At 40.5% G+C, this 17,367-nt stretch overlaps 1 protein-coding gene across 1 annotated transcript; it reads left to right on the top strand.

Moving 5' to 3' along the window:
• Positions 1-5,135: 5,135 nt before the first annotated feature.
• On the top strand, positions 5,136-17,087 carry LOC308268470 (cytochrome P450 2A13-like; the record flags this gene model as incomplete). The annotated part of the gene is given in 9 exon segments (XM_080703595.1): positions 5,136-5,189; positions 5,193-5,300; positions 5,561-5,723; positions 12,351-12,514; positions 12,760-12,903; positions 13,668-13,844; positions 15,061-15,202; positions 15,477-15,599; positions 16,906-17,087. Coding segments are annotated over 9 exon segments (1,257 nt in total).
• Positions 17,088-17,367: the final 280 nt, after the last annotated feature.

Here is a 17,367-nt window from a genome sequence, read left to right as displayed (position 1 = left end):
TGTTATATCTCAGTCTGATCATGTATTCTGTGAGTCTTTGGAACTGTTTTGTGAGAAGAAGTTGAAAAAGTTAGAATGTGGCTAGACAGACAGACAATAGAGTGATTTTCATGAGATTTGGGAGGGCAAAGAGGACTCCATAGAAAAATGGAGTAGAGGCCACACATATTTCATTATGGGAAATAATTTATTTGTATTTTGTCATGATGCTGAAATATTGTGTAAGGCCAAATTTAAAGAAGATGGATTTATTAAACTGGCAGAGGAAATCTCAAAACAGTAAAACATCCAAACTGAATTATGAATATTGATGCATGAATTTAGCCAGTTTTGCGCCAAATTTCAGGAAAGGAAAGGAAAGGACAGGGGGGAAAAGGAAAGAAAAGGAAAGGAAAGCAGAAGACTATAGATTTGTAGTCTGACCAGAAAGACATGTGTAAAGCTGGATCCAGAGATTTGGTGCAGTAAAAGAAAGTGCTGGCTGAAGGGGGATTGGATGCTTTGCATAGGAGCAAAGAAAGGAACATAGCTGGGGCAGTTCAAGTCCAAATGCATAAACCATGAAAAAAGTGCCAGCAGGAGTGAATGAAAGGGGTGTCACTACCTTTCCTGTTAGCAGTGAATCATAGCACTCACAATGCACATATAATGCTGGATTTGCTGGGGGAAATGTGTTAGATGAATTAAATTGTTACTTCAGAAACCCCCCACAAATGAGCTAAGTTTCCTGAGAGGCCCTGGTCTGACCGGTTAAGCTACCATCCCCCTCTGACCACACCTGTTCATTTACCTGGGAGACCTGCTCCCTCTTTGTGCCCCGTGGCCAATCAGTGAAAGGGACATTCTCCGCTGGCTCTGAGCCATGACCTGGGAACATGACCCTCTCCCATGGGACTCTAGCTAATTAGTTCAAAGGGCATTTCTCCTATCCTATTAGCATCCAATCTGTAACCCCAAGCCCCTATATAACACTGATCCCAGCACATGCTCCTCCCTCTCTTCCTTTATTCTTCTCTCTCTCTCCCCAGTGTCTCTCTCTCTCTCCCTCTCTCTCTCTTTGTTTCTTCCTTTCATACCAGTCCCTACAATAAATCTCTTGGCTACAAGGTGGTCTTTGGTGTGGTCAAAATTTGTCCTTTCAAAATAGGTCATATAGCCGGGCATGGTGGAGCATGCTTGTAACCCCTGTGCTTGGGAGGCAGAGACAGGAGGATTGCGCAGGTTTGAAGCCAGCCTCAGCTACTTAGTGAGGCTCTCAGCAATTTAGTGAGACCCTGTTTCCAAATAAAATATAAAATAGGTCTGGGAGGACTTCCGGGAAGATGGCGACGGAGCAAAACGGGGCTTATGAGCCCCGCTAACAACCAATCTCTATTACCACAAAATCAGCGCCTTTCATAGCCAGAAAACACCATCAGCAGAGAAACAAAAAATGTAATTTTAAAGGACAGAGAAAAAGAGGGCTGGAAAAATGAGATACCAGAAACCAGGCCACGGTGCTGCAGCCGGAGCCGCAGCATGAAGCGGTGGGCGCCATTTTGCCTTGCAGCACCAGGCTCCAGAGAGGAAGGAAACTCATAACGGAGTTCAGAAACCAGAGAGGAGATACGCCAGCCTCACGCCCGAGAACGCAGCAGCGCCTTACTGCTGGCGGCAGCGGCGAGTTCACTGGACGGCACCAGACCAACACACTCAACAGCCTATCAAGCTCCAGAGAGGAGCGGCAGACAGCGAGATGAGGTGAGCCGCTGCGGAACAGCTGGGCGGGATTCGGCAGAGCTCTCGGCGCAGGGAGCATCTAAAGCTCCCAGGGGCTGGGCTCAGCGCACCCTGCAGGGACTCAGAGTGGAGTTCAAAAACAGAAAAGAAATACGCCAGCCTCACGGCCGAGGGTGCAACAGCGGCGCCATATTACTACCGGCGGCAGCAGCAGCGAATTCACCGATTCCACAACAGCTCATCTGCGCAATCAACAGTGAGTCAAATTGGGGCCCCTAGAGGAGAAATCCCAGTACTGTACTCCCAGGGACTTGACCCAGTGGGGAAGTGGTGGTGGCAGAGATATTACACCATAGGAGAACGCCCAACCTGGCACCCCCCATGGTCTAAAGCAGCCTCAATTGACTCCCAGGGTCTGAGACTCTGCGATACAACCCAGAAAAGGAGTAGTGGGAACTGAGATACCATAGACTCGAGATCCAGAGCACCTTAAGTGAAGTCGATGTGACCCAGGGAAGAACCCAGAGAAAGCACAAACTTTCTAAATCATGGGAAAGAGGAATAACAATGTAGCAATGAATGCCCACAACCCCACAACATCAGAACCTGATAACACAGAAATTCAGAGATTTCTAAAAGATCAAATCAGGAAAATAACTGTAGAAATAATAGAGGTGCTTCGAAAAGAATTCAGAGAGAGCCAAAGAGAGATAAAGGATGCAATTAATGAAGTAAAGGCCTCAATTCAAAGTACAAACAACCGATTAGACCACATGGAGAATAGAATCTCGCTCCTAGAAGATGATCATTCAAAAAATGAACGCATAGTTTCTAATTTAGAAAAAAAAAATCCGACAGCAGGAATCTGACATTGAAGAAATATGGGCCCATTTTAAGAGAGCTAACCTAAGAATAATTGGAATAGAGGAGGGAAAAGAAAGTGAAACCAAAGGGATCAACAATCTCTTCAAGGAAGTAATAGCAGAAAATTTTCCAAACATAGGGCAAGAGGTCGATACACAGATCCAGGAAACTTATAGAACTCCCTTTAGACAGGATCAGAGAAGAGGATCCCCACGCCACATAATTGTCAAAATGACCAATGTGGAAGCCAAGCAGTGAATCTTAAAGGAAACAAAAACAAAGGGCCAAGTGACATTCAGAGGCAAGCCAATTAGAATCACTCCAGACTTCCCAAACCAAGTCATGAGAGCCAGAAGAGCTTGGAGCAACATATTCCAAACTCTGAAAGAAAACAACTTCCAGCCAAAAATTTCCTACCCAGCAAAACTTTCTATCAAATTAGATGGAGAAATAAGAAGCTTCCATGACAAACAGAAACTGAAGGAATTGATGTCTTCAAAACCAGCGCTAGAGAAAATACTCAACGAGATTAACTACAAAGAAGAAATAGGTAACACACACCAGAACCAGAGAAACAGACAACTAAGATTGGTTATCTGTGGAGATTCATTATTTATGTTAGTCTTTTACCTATCTCTAAATGGTATTGTTTGCCTTTATTGTTGTTAATTTTTAGGATTTCTAGTTGGAATATTAATATACCTTCAGATATAGCATTTGGAAATATTTTATCCCATTCTATTAGTAACTGTTAACTATGTTTACATTGTCTTTGGATATACATTTTTTTTAATTTTTTAGGGAGTTTGTATACTCTTCTGTTGCCTGTGCCATTGAAATCATATCCAAGAAATCACTGCCAATTTCAGTGTTGTGAGGTTTTATGACCCAGATTTTCTCCTAAAAGTTTATAGTCTTAAGATTTATATTTAGGTCTTTTATCTATTTTGAGTTAATATTTGTATATGGGATTAGGTAAGGGTCCAATTTTATTCTTTTCCATGTAATTATCATGTTTCAACAATATTTAAAATATTATTATTTTTACCACCAAATGTTCGTGGAAACCTTGTCAAAAATAACTTGACAATATAGGGAAGAATTTAGCTCTAGGCTTTTATTTAACTCCAATGGTTTATATATCTGCCTTTAGAATAGTACTACACTGTTTCAGTTATTGTAGCTTTATATGGTTTGAAATCAGAAAATATATATCTTCTAGCTTTGTTCTATTTCAAGATCGTTGTGGGTATCTAGAGTCCATATTCCATATTAGGATAGATTTTTTTCTGAAAAATAAATATATAAGTATATGATAGTTTCACCTAAAAAAATAGAAAAAAAATATTCTCTCGTAAGAAAGAAAGTAAAAAGAAATATTGAAATGTTATCTTTAAGTCATCAAAAGCTTGGTATCAGACAAATGAAACTGTTATGTGAGATTATCATTTTTAATTTTGGATAAATTGCTATAATACTAGATGTCAACCACTAAGCCAAGCATGGGAGGGAGGGATGGGAGAGAATGGGGTGGGGATCGGGTGGGGGCTGACTGGGCAATGTGTGCATGTATGTCTACAAAAGTTTGTATCCCACTATGATGTATGAATACAGTGCACCAATAAAAAAAATTAAAACAGGGCCTCACTAGGTTGGTGAGTGTCTCACTAAAAAAAAAATACTGTTCTTGTCACATTACTTCTTTCTATGGGTCCATTTCTTTCTTTTCAATGAAATGTTTATAATTTTCAATGAAATGCATGTAATTTAATTTTATTTATTAATTTTTTAACAGGAGCTTACAGCCAAGAGTTCACTTTGAGTTACTTTGACTCTCAGATTTTGGACTTTGGAACTTTTGAGTGTTGCTGGAACTCTTAAGCCCAGGAGTTCTTAGAAACAGACTAAATGCATTATGCATTGTGAAATAACCATGAGGTGTGGGGGAAGAGGCTGATGTAGTGGTTTGGACTTAGAATGTCCCCCTAGCCCTCACAGAAACAAGATAGCAATGTTCAAAGTGGGATTTGGCTGCTAAGGAGGGGTCCCTGGTGTGTGGCCTTGGGATTATATCAGGTTCTCTCCTTCCCTTGCTCACTCTCTCTGCTTCTGACCTTCATGATGAGAAAAGCAGAATCCATGTATTCTCCTTTTTTCTGCTTTCAGTCATCATGCTCTGAGATCCAGCAAAAATAGCCTCACATGGAATGAATCCTGAATTGCCAAGAAACTACAAGCAAATAAATCTTCCTTCCTCTAAGTTGTGTGGTCAGGTCATTTGGGGGTATTTCAGTGAGAATGTTGACTGAGACAAGGACCTCCTATTCCAGTGCTGGGAAGCCAGTCTGGAGCCCTTCTGCTTCTGAAGGAGGTCTCCTACCTCCTTCTTGGCTTTGAGCATCATAACCTATTAACATAATCAAAGTTCATGCTCAGAGCAAAAGTAAACAGTACCGAAGTACACCTTTATATAACAGAGAGTAACAGAAAGCCCTTCCAGCCATCTCCATCCACCTCTCACCCTACTGCCACCATCCATGATGACTTTAGAGATGCTCCTGTTGGTTTTGCTGACCTGCCTGAGTGTAATGGTGCTGAAATCTGTCTAGTATCATAAGGACCTCTTGGGGAAGTTGCCTCCAGGACCCACCCCACTGCTCTTCATTGGGAACTACCTGCAGCTGGACAGGAAGCACTTCTACGACAGCCTCCTGAAGGTGCCACCAGGCAGGGCGATGGGTGGCATGGGCTGGGGTGGAAGCCAGTACATTTTGCCTTTAGCTTTGTGGTGCAGAATTGATCCAGATGGGCTACAGTCTTAGGATAGAGTATTGAATGTTCAGCAGCCAGATCCTGGTCAAAAAAGACAGATCATGGGATATTCTGCCTCTTGACTCGTGCATCGCAGCACCTGATATCAGGGATCTGGGCAAGTTCAAGGAAGTGCCCTCTAACCACTGCCTCCCACCCCCATCAGATAAGCAAGCGCTATGGCCCCGTGTTCACCATCTACCTGGGCCCTCACCGTGTCGTGGTGCTATGTGGATATGATGCAGTGAAGGAGGCTTTGTTGGATCAGGCTGAGGAGTTCGGTGGACGAGGAGAGCAGGCCACCTTTGACTGGTTATACAAAGGCTATGGTAAGGGGACACACTGTGGGGAAAGGTGCCAGGCAGACATGGTGAACTCAGTTTTTCCAGTCTCCCTCCTTTATTTATGTGCCCACTTGAGGCTATGCAAAATCCTTTGTCTGGTCCCTCTTTGTTGTTACCTTTCCCTCGATCAATCTCTGGCCTGCCTTAAACTTTCTGTGTCCCATTTTTCTCCCTGCTTCTGTCTGCCCCTGTTCCCCTGTTCTCTCTCACTATATGTCTCTTCTGTCTCTTAGATGCTCATGAGATTCCCTGCTGGGTCCAGCCCTAGCAGAGTTGGGGTTTGTGTGTTGATGAGGGGGAAACCGAGGCAAAGGAGAGAAGACACGACACGAGATCAATCTTTCTCCATTTTATTCAGTATTTGTTATAGTTTTTATACTTTTTGTTGGCAGAAAAGCAAAAGCATAGTCATGCAAGCAGGATCTTCAAGGAAAGGAAAAAGTTATTATTTATATACTTTAGGGCAAGGTGTCAGACATTTAATTAATCATAGCATGCTTCGTCTTATTTTATAAGGCTGACTTAAACTTAATCTTATACATTGGCTTAAACTAAGGTCAGTTTGAACTTAATGTTTGGCCCAATATCTTTACCCTTGGGAAAAAAATCTTTGTTGTCTGAGTCTCTCACAAGCCGTTGCCCATCAGTTTTAGTTATAATGTTTTTATATAAAATTTTAATTATACATATTAATCCAAATAATCCTAAAATAATTTTAAGAAAGAAAGGAATGCTAGACATTTTTCATGGGGGATCTACGCCGTTGCAGATCCCCTGATCGAGCTTTCTCAAGATCTGCAAAAGATTCGGTAGCATTCTCTCCTTTAATATTTTTTAATTTGAGCATTTTTATTTTAATTGTCAAGGCTCTTATTGTTTGGGTGGCGAGGCGGATGAGGACTGGAAGATATAAGCAAAGAAGGATGATTATTATGTAAAACATTCCCAAGGAAGCTGCGTAGCTCCACCAAAAATGTACATTTAAAATTGACTGGAAGTTAGATATAAATTGAGAAGCTAGATCAGCAGTTGAACTAACATCTAAATGAGCTTTATTAAGTATTTGAATTTGTTTTTGGAACGTCTTTAAATCAGGGGCCAATTGTGTATTATTCCATATTTTTAAGAGATGTGTTTGAACTTGTTTCAGGTATAATCTGAATGATTAAAGGGTAATGGAGTAACATAAATCCATTTACATTGAGCATGCGATTTAACTTGTAATTTAGTTTTTATATTTTTAATTTGATTATCTAAATAAAGAACAGTTTTTTCCATCACTGACAATCTAGTTTTTAACTTTTTATCTATGATTTTTTGAGTAGCTAATGTTAAAAAAACATTATGAGACAAGGAATTAACATGATGAGCAGCTAGTATATTAGTAATCAAAGCAGCGGAGGAAAGGGTTAAGGAAGTAATTATTGAAATTAATGTTCTTATTCCCAAAAGCAAAGATGTTGAGCAGCAAACATGGGTCTATGGCCATCCAAGGTGTTTTTGTAGATGTTTATCTAGAATATTATCTGGAGCATCATCCGGAGCTTGACAGCATAAGTCTGTGAGAAACAAAACTCATAATACAGTTTAGGAGCCTTAATAATTATGAGGAACCATATAGATTTTTATAAGTAGTTTGGTAGGTTGTTTTTGAAACAGTTGGCTTTGAGGCTGCTGACTTTAGGCAGCTATGATAAACTTAAGTAGTTAAACTGATGTTTTGTTTTAATACTGATTTATATATAGATATTTATAGAAAACAAAAACAGGAAATTATTTTAATTTTATTGTAAACCTTTTGAATAATTTTTAATATAATCACTTTATCACATGCAATATTTTTATAAACTTAATCTTATACAGTCATTTTTAATATGCTCAGACCTTCTGCAATTTGTTTTTAGCCTTCTGATAATATTTTATTTTTTTCCATTTGGGACAATCTTAGAATAAACTTTTATCACATAAGACACTTTTTTGTCTTTTTATCAAAATTTTTATAACTATATACCTTCTTTACATCTTTTTTTATCCCTACATACTGTTTTTGTTATAATTTTTTTGAATTTATATTTTGAAATAATTTTGTACATTTTAACAAAATAAGAAACAAATTAACATTACCAATTTAAGTTTTATACTGGCTTGGATTTTAAAGAGTTACAGTTTTTGTGGGGTTTTTTTTTTTGATGTTTACATTTTAGTCAGAACTGACTGAAATAGCAATGTTTTAAACAACCTTGAACAGCAAAGTTTGGAATTTAACTGTGATTTTGTTTATTTTATTGTTGAGACACCCCAAATATTTCATTAAAAGCTGATTAATGGGAGCTGGAGTCCCAGAAACACAACAGAATATATTTGTTGAAATGTATTTTATTTTTTATACTAAACATTGTAACCAGGTTGTAAAATCTATTAATATATCCATCAAGGTTTTTTGTACATTGACCCATTTTTATATTAGACTACATATACTGATAACTATAACTAATTTTATGCAAGCTAACAGTATTGACAAAAATCAGATAGCCTTAGATTTTATAATTTTAGAGAACAACATTAATAAAAATAAACTTGTTACCTGACATGATTTTTTTGTACAATAATGAGACATTTATTCAGTTAGGAGAAACAGATGTTAACCAGGTCTTAATGCTGACTTTTTGAATTAAGATGATAAAAAATGTTATTGGTTAGCTCTCATATAATATAAAACTCACACATTTTTAATTTTAAACTTTTTATTTTTGAAATTTTTAGCACATTTAGATGACTCTAGATATATAATATATTTAGTTTTCAGATGTAAATATAGCTATGATTATAGGTATACATTTTATATTTGGATGTTGATGTTTAGCTTCTTATTTAGACACAATTTGTTTATTTATATTTATCTACTAACTTATCTCTTTTAATAATTAGCCAATAGATTAAACTATCATTTTAATAAAATAAATTTTTAGAATGACATTACAATTTAAACATCTATTATCAGGAAGCCAATGATAGTTGTCTTAGTTTGAAGAACACAAAAATGTGTTGTTTTTAGTGACAATTTTGAAATTTTTAACAAACTTAAACCTTTAAAATTTTAAGCCACATGAACTAATATGAAATAAGAATAAACTTTTATACATAGGCAAGACAATAAAATCCTTTTTTTTTTTTTTTGCCTTTAAGCTGATAACTAAGAGCTGCAGCCAGTGTTGGCCTTGGTCAGCTAAAAATTGGCTGTTATTTTAGCCGACTCCAAATGTTAAAACACAAAACACTGTTATTTAGAAGAAGTATTATATTTTTTATAATAGTTTAGGCTAAAGTTAAAAGATAAAAAGCAAGCTGTATTAATCTAATTTTAATCATCAATTATATAAAAAGAGCTTTATTTCACAATTTTTATATTTTAAAGATTTATTTTTTGTATATTTTGTCTTTATAAACTGAGCTTTTGACATAAAAACTACTTTTAGCAGATGAAAAAAGGCTAAAACTCACCAAGGACACAGGTGGACAGTATATGTCCCAAACTTCAAAGCGGGAATGTGCCATGTAACCCCTGACTTTGCCAGCCAATTAACATGTTTTATCATAAATCCAATGCAAGAGACAAAAATAATTAGCGGACTTGCAGCTACATTTGGAAGAAGAAAAACTTTTTGCCAAGCAGGATGAGAGAGGAGAGATAACTAAAAACATAAACCTATGTTGTAATCTCAAACTATATAATTTGCAAGGCTTATTTTTATGAGTGAGGGAGGAAGGCTTTCCTGCTTCAAGGCTGGAAGAAGCTTTTTAGCGGTTACCCCCAAAAAGGAATTTGTTTAACTTTGTTTTTGTTGGACTTTTTTAACAAAAGAAAGACTAAGAAGTTATACAGCTTTAACACATACAGATTATAAAACCTGAACAGAATGCGTGGATTTTTGTGGCGCTGTTCTCAAGTATCCCCCAATGAAGGGAGGAGGGAAGGAACAAAGGATAATTCAGAGTGGGGGGAGGATGATGAGAACTCCCGCAGATCTGGACCTAGAAAAGACTCACAGGCAAGATATTCCCAGGAAAAGAAACAACAAAACAGAATGTGAGTGAGTTGTCTGAGCCTGTTGTGGTGAATGAAGATTAAGATTAGTAAATTTGTGTTGATGATGGTCAGCCGTTGTCCAGAAGGTCTGTGGATATGGGCAAGGTAGAATGAGAGGCAGGCTGCAGCAATGTAGCATAATGGTGAATTAAATGATTAGGAATCCACAAAGGTGCTTGAGCATCCTGTGGGAAAACAAAGGCATGCACTTGGCCAAAGGTTAATAAAATATCAGGTTTTGTTTCAGAAGAGAGCAGAGGTGCTTGCTCCCAGGTAGCCACTCTAGTGGCCAGAAAAATTGCCCCATGAGTTGTATTTAAGGCATCTTTAAAAAGATTCAGTAGAGAAAAAGCTTCTATAGGGACCCTTTCTGGTCCATGATTAGTATAATATAGTTTTTTTTAATTTGTTCCATGTTTTTAAGTTTAAAGTTATTTTTTCAGGAAAATAAAGAGAACATTCTTGTGGAAAGGAGAGAAAGTGTCTAAGTTGTTTAGTAAAAACTGAGATACCTCTTTTCTTATGTTTAGCAATAACATATGCAATATTAATGAAGAAACCTCTTTTTTTGATTCAGTATGTCCCATCTTTAACGTCATTGCCCTTCTTTATCTGTTCTACGAAACAGGGGGTCTGCAGCACCCTTGAGCAATTTATTTGGCTCCCTGAAAATAAGAAGGATTATTCACCAATCTTGTCTCACTGTAGGCACCATTATGCCCCGCATTGGGCGCCATTATGCTGGGGTTCAGCCCTAGCAGAGTTGGGGCTCGTGTGTTGATGAGGGGGAAATCGAGGCCAAGGAGAGAAGACACCACACGAGATCAATCTTTCTCCATTTTCTTCAGGATTTGTTATAGTTTTTATACTTTTTGTTGGCAGAAAAGCAAAGGCATAGTCATACAAGCAGGATCTTCAAGGACAGGAAAAAGTTATTATTTATATACTTTAGGGCAAGGTGTCAGACATTTAATTAATCATAGCATGCTTCATCTTATTTTATAAGGCTGACTTAAACTTAATCTTATACATTGGCTTAAACTAAGGTCAGTTTGAACTTAATGTTTGACCCAATATCTTTATCCTTGGGAAAAAAAATCTTTGTTGTCTGAGTCTCTCACAAGCCGTTGCCCATCAGTTTTAGTTATAATGTTTATATATAAAATTTTAATTATACATATTAATCCAAATAATCCTAAAATAATTTTAAGAAAGAAAGGAATGCTAGACATTCTTCATGGGGGATCTACGCCGTTGCAGATCCCCTGATCGAGCTTTCTCAAGATCTGCAAAAGATGTGGTAGCAATTCGCCACAGGCATCCTGTTATTCTAGCTTTATCTGGTATTTTTGTCTTTAGTTATCCTCAGCCTCTGTGCTTCCCCACAAATTTTCTCTCTCCTCTCCCTGCCTTTCTTATTTATGTTTGAAGCTCACACAGTGTCTGATTACTCTATGTTCTGGCAACAACTCTCTTATATCCAAACACTCCTCTTCCCTTTCCTTCTTCTTTCCCTTTTTATCAAATACTGTTACTAATGCATTGCCATTATACAGCATAATGAGTTTCAATGTGACAAATCATACAAGCACACAGAATATTTGCCTTCACATTCTGTCCCCTCCTGTCCCTATCTGTTAGTAAAATCTGTAATACATCTTTTACCTCTTCAGCTTGCTCCTCCAACCCCCTTCCACTATACTACAGGTCTACCTCCACATTATCTAAAGTTACTTATGGTTCTATTTTTTTCTCTAGCTTCTGCATATGAGAGAAAGTTACAACCCTTGATTTTCTGAGACTGGCTGGTCTCAATTAGTATACTATTCTCTAGTTCCATTCCCTTTCCTGCAAAGGATATAATTTTGTTCTTCTTTCAGTTGAGTGGAATCCCACTGCACGTATATGCCACATTTTTTATTAATTCATTTGTTGGTGAACCCTTGAGTTTGTTCCATTTTTTCTAATGTGAATCTGTATTGCTATAAACATAAATATTAATGCTTCACTATATGAACTCTTATACATTGTTGTTGGGGTTGTAAATTAGTACTACTACTATGGAGATTAGTATGGGGTTTCTTTAAAAGACTAGAAATGAAACCACTGCATGAGCCAGATACACCACTCTCTTCCTTTTTTTTCTTTCTCCAGCTCACTTTAGAATCCACCACAATTTTATAGCCACCACCAGGAATCCATAATTTCACTTCTCAATGTATCCCTCTCCCCTCTTCTCTCCTTCCTTCCTTCTTTCCTTCCTGGAATTGAAATGTCCTTGTATTTCTCTGTACCCATCTTTCTTGCCTGTCTCCCTCCTCTGATGATTGCTTTTCAACTTGTTCTCTTTCTCTCTGGTTGTGTCTGTCATGTGCTCTAAGTTTGCGATTCTTATACTGTCCTCTGTATCCACCTTTGTCCCACTACTTTCCTCTTGGAAATCCATTCAAGGGTCGGTTTTAATTTACCAACCCTACCAGATAAGGCTTTATCAGACTATCTCCTTTCTGTGCTCACTTCTACAGGTGTGGCATTCAGTAATGGAGAGTGTGCAAAGCAAATGAGGACTTTTTCCCTCACCACGCTGCGGGACTTTGGCATTCACAAAGATAAGCGCATACAGGAGGAGGCAGGTTTACTCATCAAGGCCTTGCAGGACACGTGTGGTGAGCAGGGGACCCCCCCCCAGGTGTGCAGGAAGGAAAAGGAGACACCATAGTGCTTAAAGAACATGCACAGTATGACCTGGAGTGGTGACAAGGTTGGGGAAAGGTGCCTGTGCTCACAGGTTTAGGGCCAATACTGGGAGTTGGGCTCATCACTAGTTTCCTCCTTGAATCTTCAGACTAGCATCATAATATTTAGCTGACTCTTTCCCAACCCCTGTGCCTTTCTCATCTCACTATACCTTACAGGTGCTTTTGTTGATCCCAGATTCTACCTGAGAGCAAAGCAATCACCAATGTCATTTGTTCTGTTGTCTTTGGGGAGCACTTTGACTATGAAGATAAAGAGCTCCTGTCACTGCTCAAGATGATGGCGAATATCATGAAATTTATAAATTCACCCATGGGGCAGGTGAACACTTTCAGCTTTACCATACCAGGCCCCTACTATACATGGATTCACACATCACCATAGGTCTCCAAACTCACTCATGCCTCAAGAAAAGACACTCTCCACACTCAGCCTCACTCTTGGACAACTGAACAGTTGCAAAGAACCCAGAGCAGGTGACCAATATGGTCTCCAGGATACCTACAGATTTCAGCATATTCCCCAAATAGCCTGCAGGCAAGATAAGTGCCCTTCACTCAGCTCTCATCAAGACAGGTAGTCTCATCCCAATTCACCATAATCTCTAATAGATGCCCCTGACCTAATCCTTCTGAATGTCTTAGTACCTGGACAAGTGACCACAGAAGACTTCACCAGACTATCTGAATACCTGGTGCTAAAAATGTAGCTTATCAGCCAGGTGTGGGGGTTCATGCTTGTAATTCCAGTACTTGGGAGGCTAAACAAGAGGATCACAAGTTCGAGACAAGACCCAGCAACCTAGCGAGACTTTTAGCAACATAACACCTTGTTTGAAAAACAAAACAAAACAAAAAAGGGCTGGGAGTGTCTCTCAGAGGTAAAATGCCCCCTTTTCAATCCCCAGTACCAACCCCCTGAAAACACATACATACACCTATACAATACCTAAAAAAGGAAGTCACCCTGAACCCACTATCCTTCTTGTCTTGAGATAACTCACTTCCACTGGGTGCTGCCCTCTGTTCACTGGTTTTTTGTTTGTTTTGTTTTGTTTTGTTTTTGCATCTCTTCACAACCCCTAGCTTTTCGAGATGTTCTCTTCATTGATGAAGCACCTGCCAGGACCACAGCAACAGGTCATTAAGGAGATGCAGGAACTTGAGGACATGGTGGCCAAGAAGTTGGAACAGAACCAGTGTACTCTGGATCCCAGTTCCCCACGGAACTTTATCGACTACTTTCTCATCCACATGCAGAAGGTGCACTCAACAGCCAGTGCAGGGAGTTGCAAAGCCAGGCAAAAGGAGATCAAACTGGGAAGAGAACAGAGTCCCATTCAAATTAGCATCCCTCGTCTCAATTGGAACTAAGCATTGCTGTTCCATTCACCAAAAGCAGGACATATGCAAGAAAACCATAATGGAAACAACCTCTACAGCACTGTCATATGCCAGGCACTATTATAAGTTCCTAACTAGCATCCACAAGAGCTCTTGAACAAGATTCTATAATAATCCCAACTTTAAAAATGAGTAAACTGGCCGGGCGTGGTGGCGCACGCTTGTAATCCCCGCGCTTGGGAGGCGGAGACAGGAGGATCGCGCAGGTTCGAAGCCAGCCACGCGCGCTGGCTTAGGAGACCCTGTTTCCAAAGAAAAATGTAAAAATAGGTCTGGGAGTGTAGCCCGGAGGTAGAAGGGCTTCCAGGAACCCCAGTACCACACAAAAAAAAAAAATGAGTAAACTGAGCTGGCCATGGTAGTGCACGCTTGTAATACCCAAGCTTGGGAGGCAGAGACAGGAGGATTGCGCAGGTTCGAAGCCAACCGTGCTGGCGTAAGAGACCCTGTTTCCAAATAAAAAAGTATAAAATAGATCTGGGAGTGTAGCCCAGAGGTAGAAGGGTTTCCAGGAACCCCAGTACCACCAAAGAAAGAGTAAACTGAAGCCCAGAGACTGTAAGTGCCTTGACTGAGACACACAGCAAGGAAGCAGTACCCCAGCTCAAAGAAGTTAGGCCTTATGGACTCTGAAGTTCAAAGGATCAAGGCAGTAGGTTCCTCAACAGGAAGATTCAAGATATTTAGGGAAAGTGTAGGATACTGTCATTCAAAATTCTATTTCTGTGTCTCAGAAAATGTGTCTCTCTCTTGGACTCACTCCATCTTGACATCTCCAATTTTCTTTCTCATACTCTCTCTCTCTATCCCTTTCTTTTAAATTTTCCTACCACTGAAAAGTGGCGAACAAGTCAATCCCTAAAAGATAGATAGCCAGACAAGGAAAGTGAGGAGAGTGTCTTGGACAGAATGAGCAGCCAGAATGAGTGCCTGGGAACAGCAAAAAGTCTGGCAGTTCTTAGGCCACGCTCCATTCCACAGGTCTTAACCTAAGAGAAATAGGTCCAAGGAAAAACCCCAGGCCCTTGCCAAGGGGTGGCTAAAGGACTTAGCCTGAAGGCCTCTCTCCCTACAGGAGAAGAATAACCCCCACACGGAATTCCACATGAAGAATCTGCAGTTGACCTCGCTGGATCTCTTCTTTGGAGGCTCAGATAGCACCATTATAACCATCTGCTGTGGCTTGCTGCTGCTTATGAAGCATCCTGAAGTGGAAGGTGTGGTTGGAGGGGAAAACATAGTGGGGGCCACAGACTGTAAAGATCCTCTGATCCTAATACCCCACCTCTCCCAGGTCCCTGGACCCTCAGACATGCCCTGCTATTCAGAAATGGGGGAATCCCTCAACATTTCTCCCTGTGCTTCCCCTGTAATTTTAGCATGAACAGATTAACTGGATACTGGACAAAATCATGTGTCACATACTTCTGTTGGAATGGTCTGCATGCCTGTCATGCACAGATACCTAACACATTTTATGTTAACCTCCAGAAAAGGTCTATAAAGAGATTGAGCAGGTGATTGGCAGGAACCGGCAGCCCAATTTTGCAGACCGGGCCAAGATGCCCTATACAGCAGCAGTGATCAATGAGATCCAAAGATTCACAAACATAGGCCCTGTGGCCGTTCCTTGAAAGACCACCAAGGACACCAGATTTCGGGACTTCTTCATCCCAAAGGTACTGTCCGGTGCAGCCTAGAGAGGCCTGAACTCACTTCCTAAGACACTAGCCCCTCTGCTTTCCAGCCTCTGTCCTCCTCACTCACCCCAAAAATTCCTCACCCTCCATTTCTCCTCAGCCTTCCACCCAGAGTCTCCTGCTTCTGGTATTTCTCCCCCAGACTTAAGGCCTCAGTCCACAAATTTGCTGTCTTGGGCCATGTGAGCCTCCAAATTTCCCAACCTACTCCCTTCAGAGACATATGCTTTGCCCTTTTTCTGTCCTTGGACATGCAGACTCAATGTCATTCATACATTCTCTCTCAAAGTGAAGCCCTAATGTCCCCAGCCCCTCTGCCTCAGGATTCACAGTCTGCACCTTCTGCAAGTATCCTGTTTCAGGGACATTGACTTCATATATCCAAAAGCCTCTCCCTCAGAGTGCGCCCAACTCCCGGCCCCATTTTCTCTCATTTCTCTTTGCCTGGAGCACTCTAATTCCACCTCTCACACCTCTGTGCTTTCAGCACACTCATCTACAAATCAGCCTTATCAAATCTTCCTTCCTCTTCCCTTCCAGGATACTAATGTGTTATTTATGCTGGGATCCTTGCTGACAGACCCCAAGTTTTTCTCCAGTCCTAGAGATTTCAACCCACAGCACTTCCTGGATGAAAAGGGGCAGCTTAAGAAGGTTGAAGCTTTTTTTCCCTTTTCTCTTGGTAAGAGACCACTGCTTGCTGCCAGGATGCTGCTTGTATTAACATGGTCCCTCTCATCCCAGCTTCCCTGTCTGAGGTGCAGCCTAGTATCTTTATTTCTCCAGCTACTTTTGGAAGTTACTTTTGGAGCCTACCCTTGAGCCAACCAGGTGTAGCCACAGTAAATTCTGAGGCCAGTGGGAAAGGATAATGAAGCCCATTCAGAGATGGGGGAAATCAAGGCTCAGAATGAGTAGATCTTTTCAAGAACACACAGCCAATTGTTCAGACTCTAGAATGGAGATTACAGCATTGTACAGCAGCCACATCTGGGAGTGTATCTGTGGGGAAGGGGAATCTAAACTTTCCATTGTTACAGCCTTGCATGGATCACCCAACCTGGTATCCATGGGAAACTGAGGGCTGGAGAGAATTGGTGCCTTCCCTGAAGGTCTCAGGCCTCAGCCTTGCAGCCCTCCTCCCTGGGGGAATGTATGGGGAATGTCTTGGGATATGGTATTGAGGTTAGGCCTCTCCTCTTATCTACTCTCCTCTCCAGGAAAGTGGTCCTGTTTGGGAGAAGGCCTGGCTAAAATGGAGCTCTTTATATTCATCACGACCATCGTGCAGAACTTTCGCTTAAAGTCCTCACCGGCACCCCAGGACATAGAACTGCCCCCTATACCCCTGTACTTTTCCAGGATCCTACCAGAATATGCCATGAGCTTCCTGCCACGCTGACTGAGGGTTTGGCCAGGGCAGGGTGAGGGAAGACAGGAGGGGGCCAGGACTGGACTAAGAGAACTCGTGAGAACCAAGGGAAAGAAAAGGACCGATGGATAGTAAGGAAGAAGAAACAGAGCAGAAGGCCGCTCACCTTGATAAAGATACATCCTTAAAGCAGAATGAGGGAAGAAAAAGTTCACACTGGTCAACAGCAATAAAAACAGTTATTTGTTGTGCATCTGTTCAGTGTTACTGTGTTAAAAGCATCACAGGAGGGAAGGGGTTGAAATGGTGG

Source organism: Muscardinus avellanarius, assembly GCF_963383645.1.
Source record: "Muscardinus avellanarius genome assembly, chromosome: 10".
Lineage (NCBI taxonomy): Eukaryota > Metazoa > Chordata > Mammalia > Rodentia > Gliridae > Muscardinus > Muscardinus avellanarius.
The sequence above is the reverse complement of the archived record's forward strand: the minus strand, read 5'-3'. Positions and strand labels throughout refer to the sequence as shown.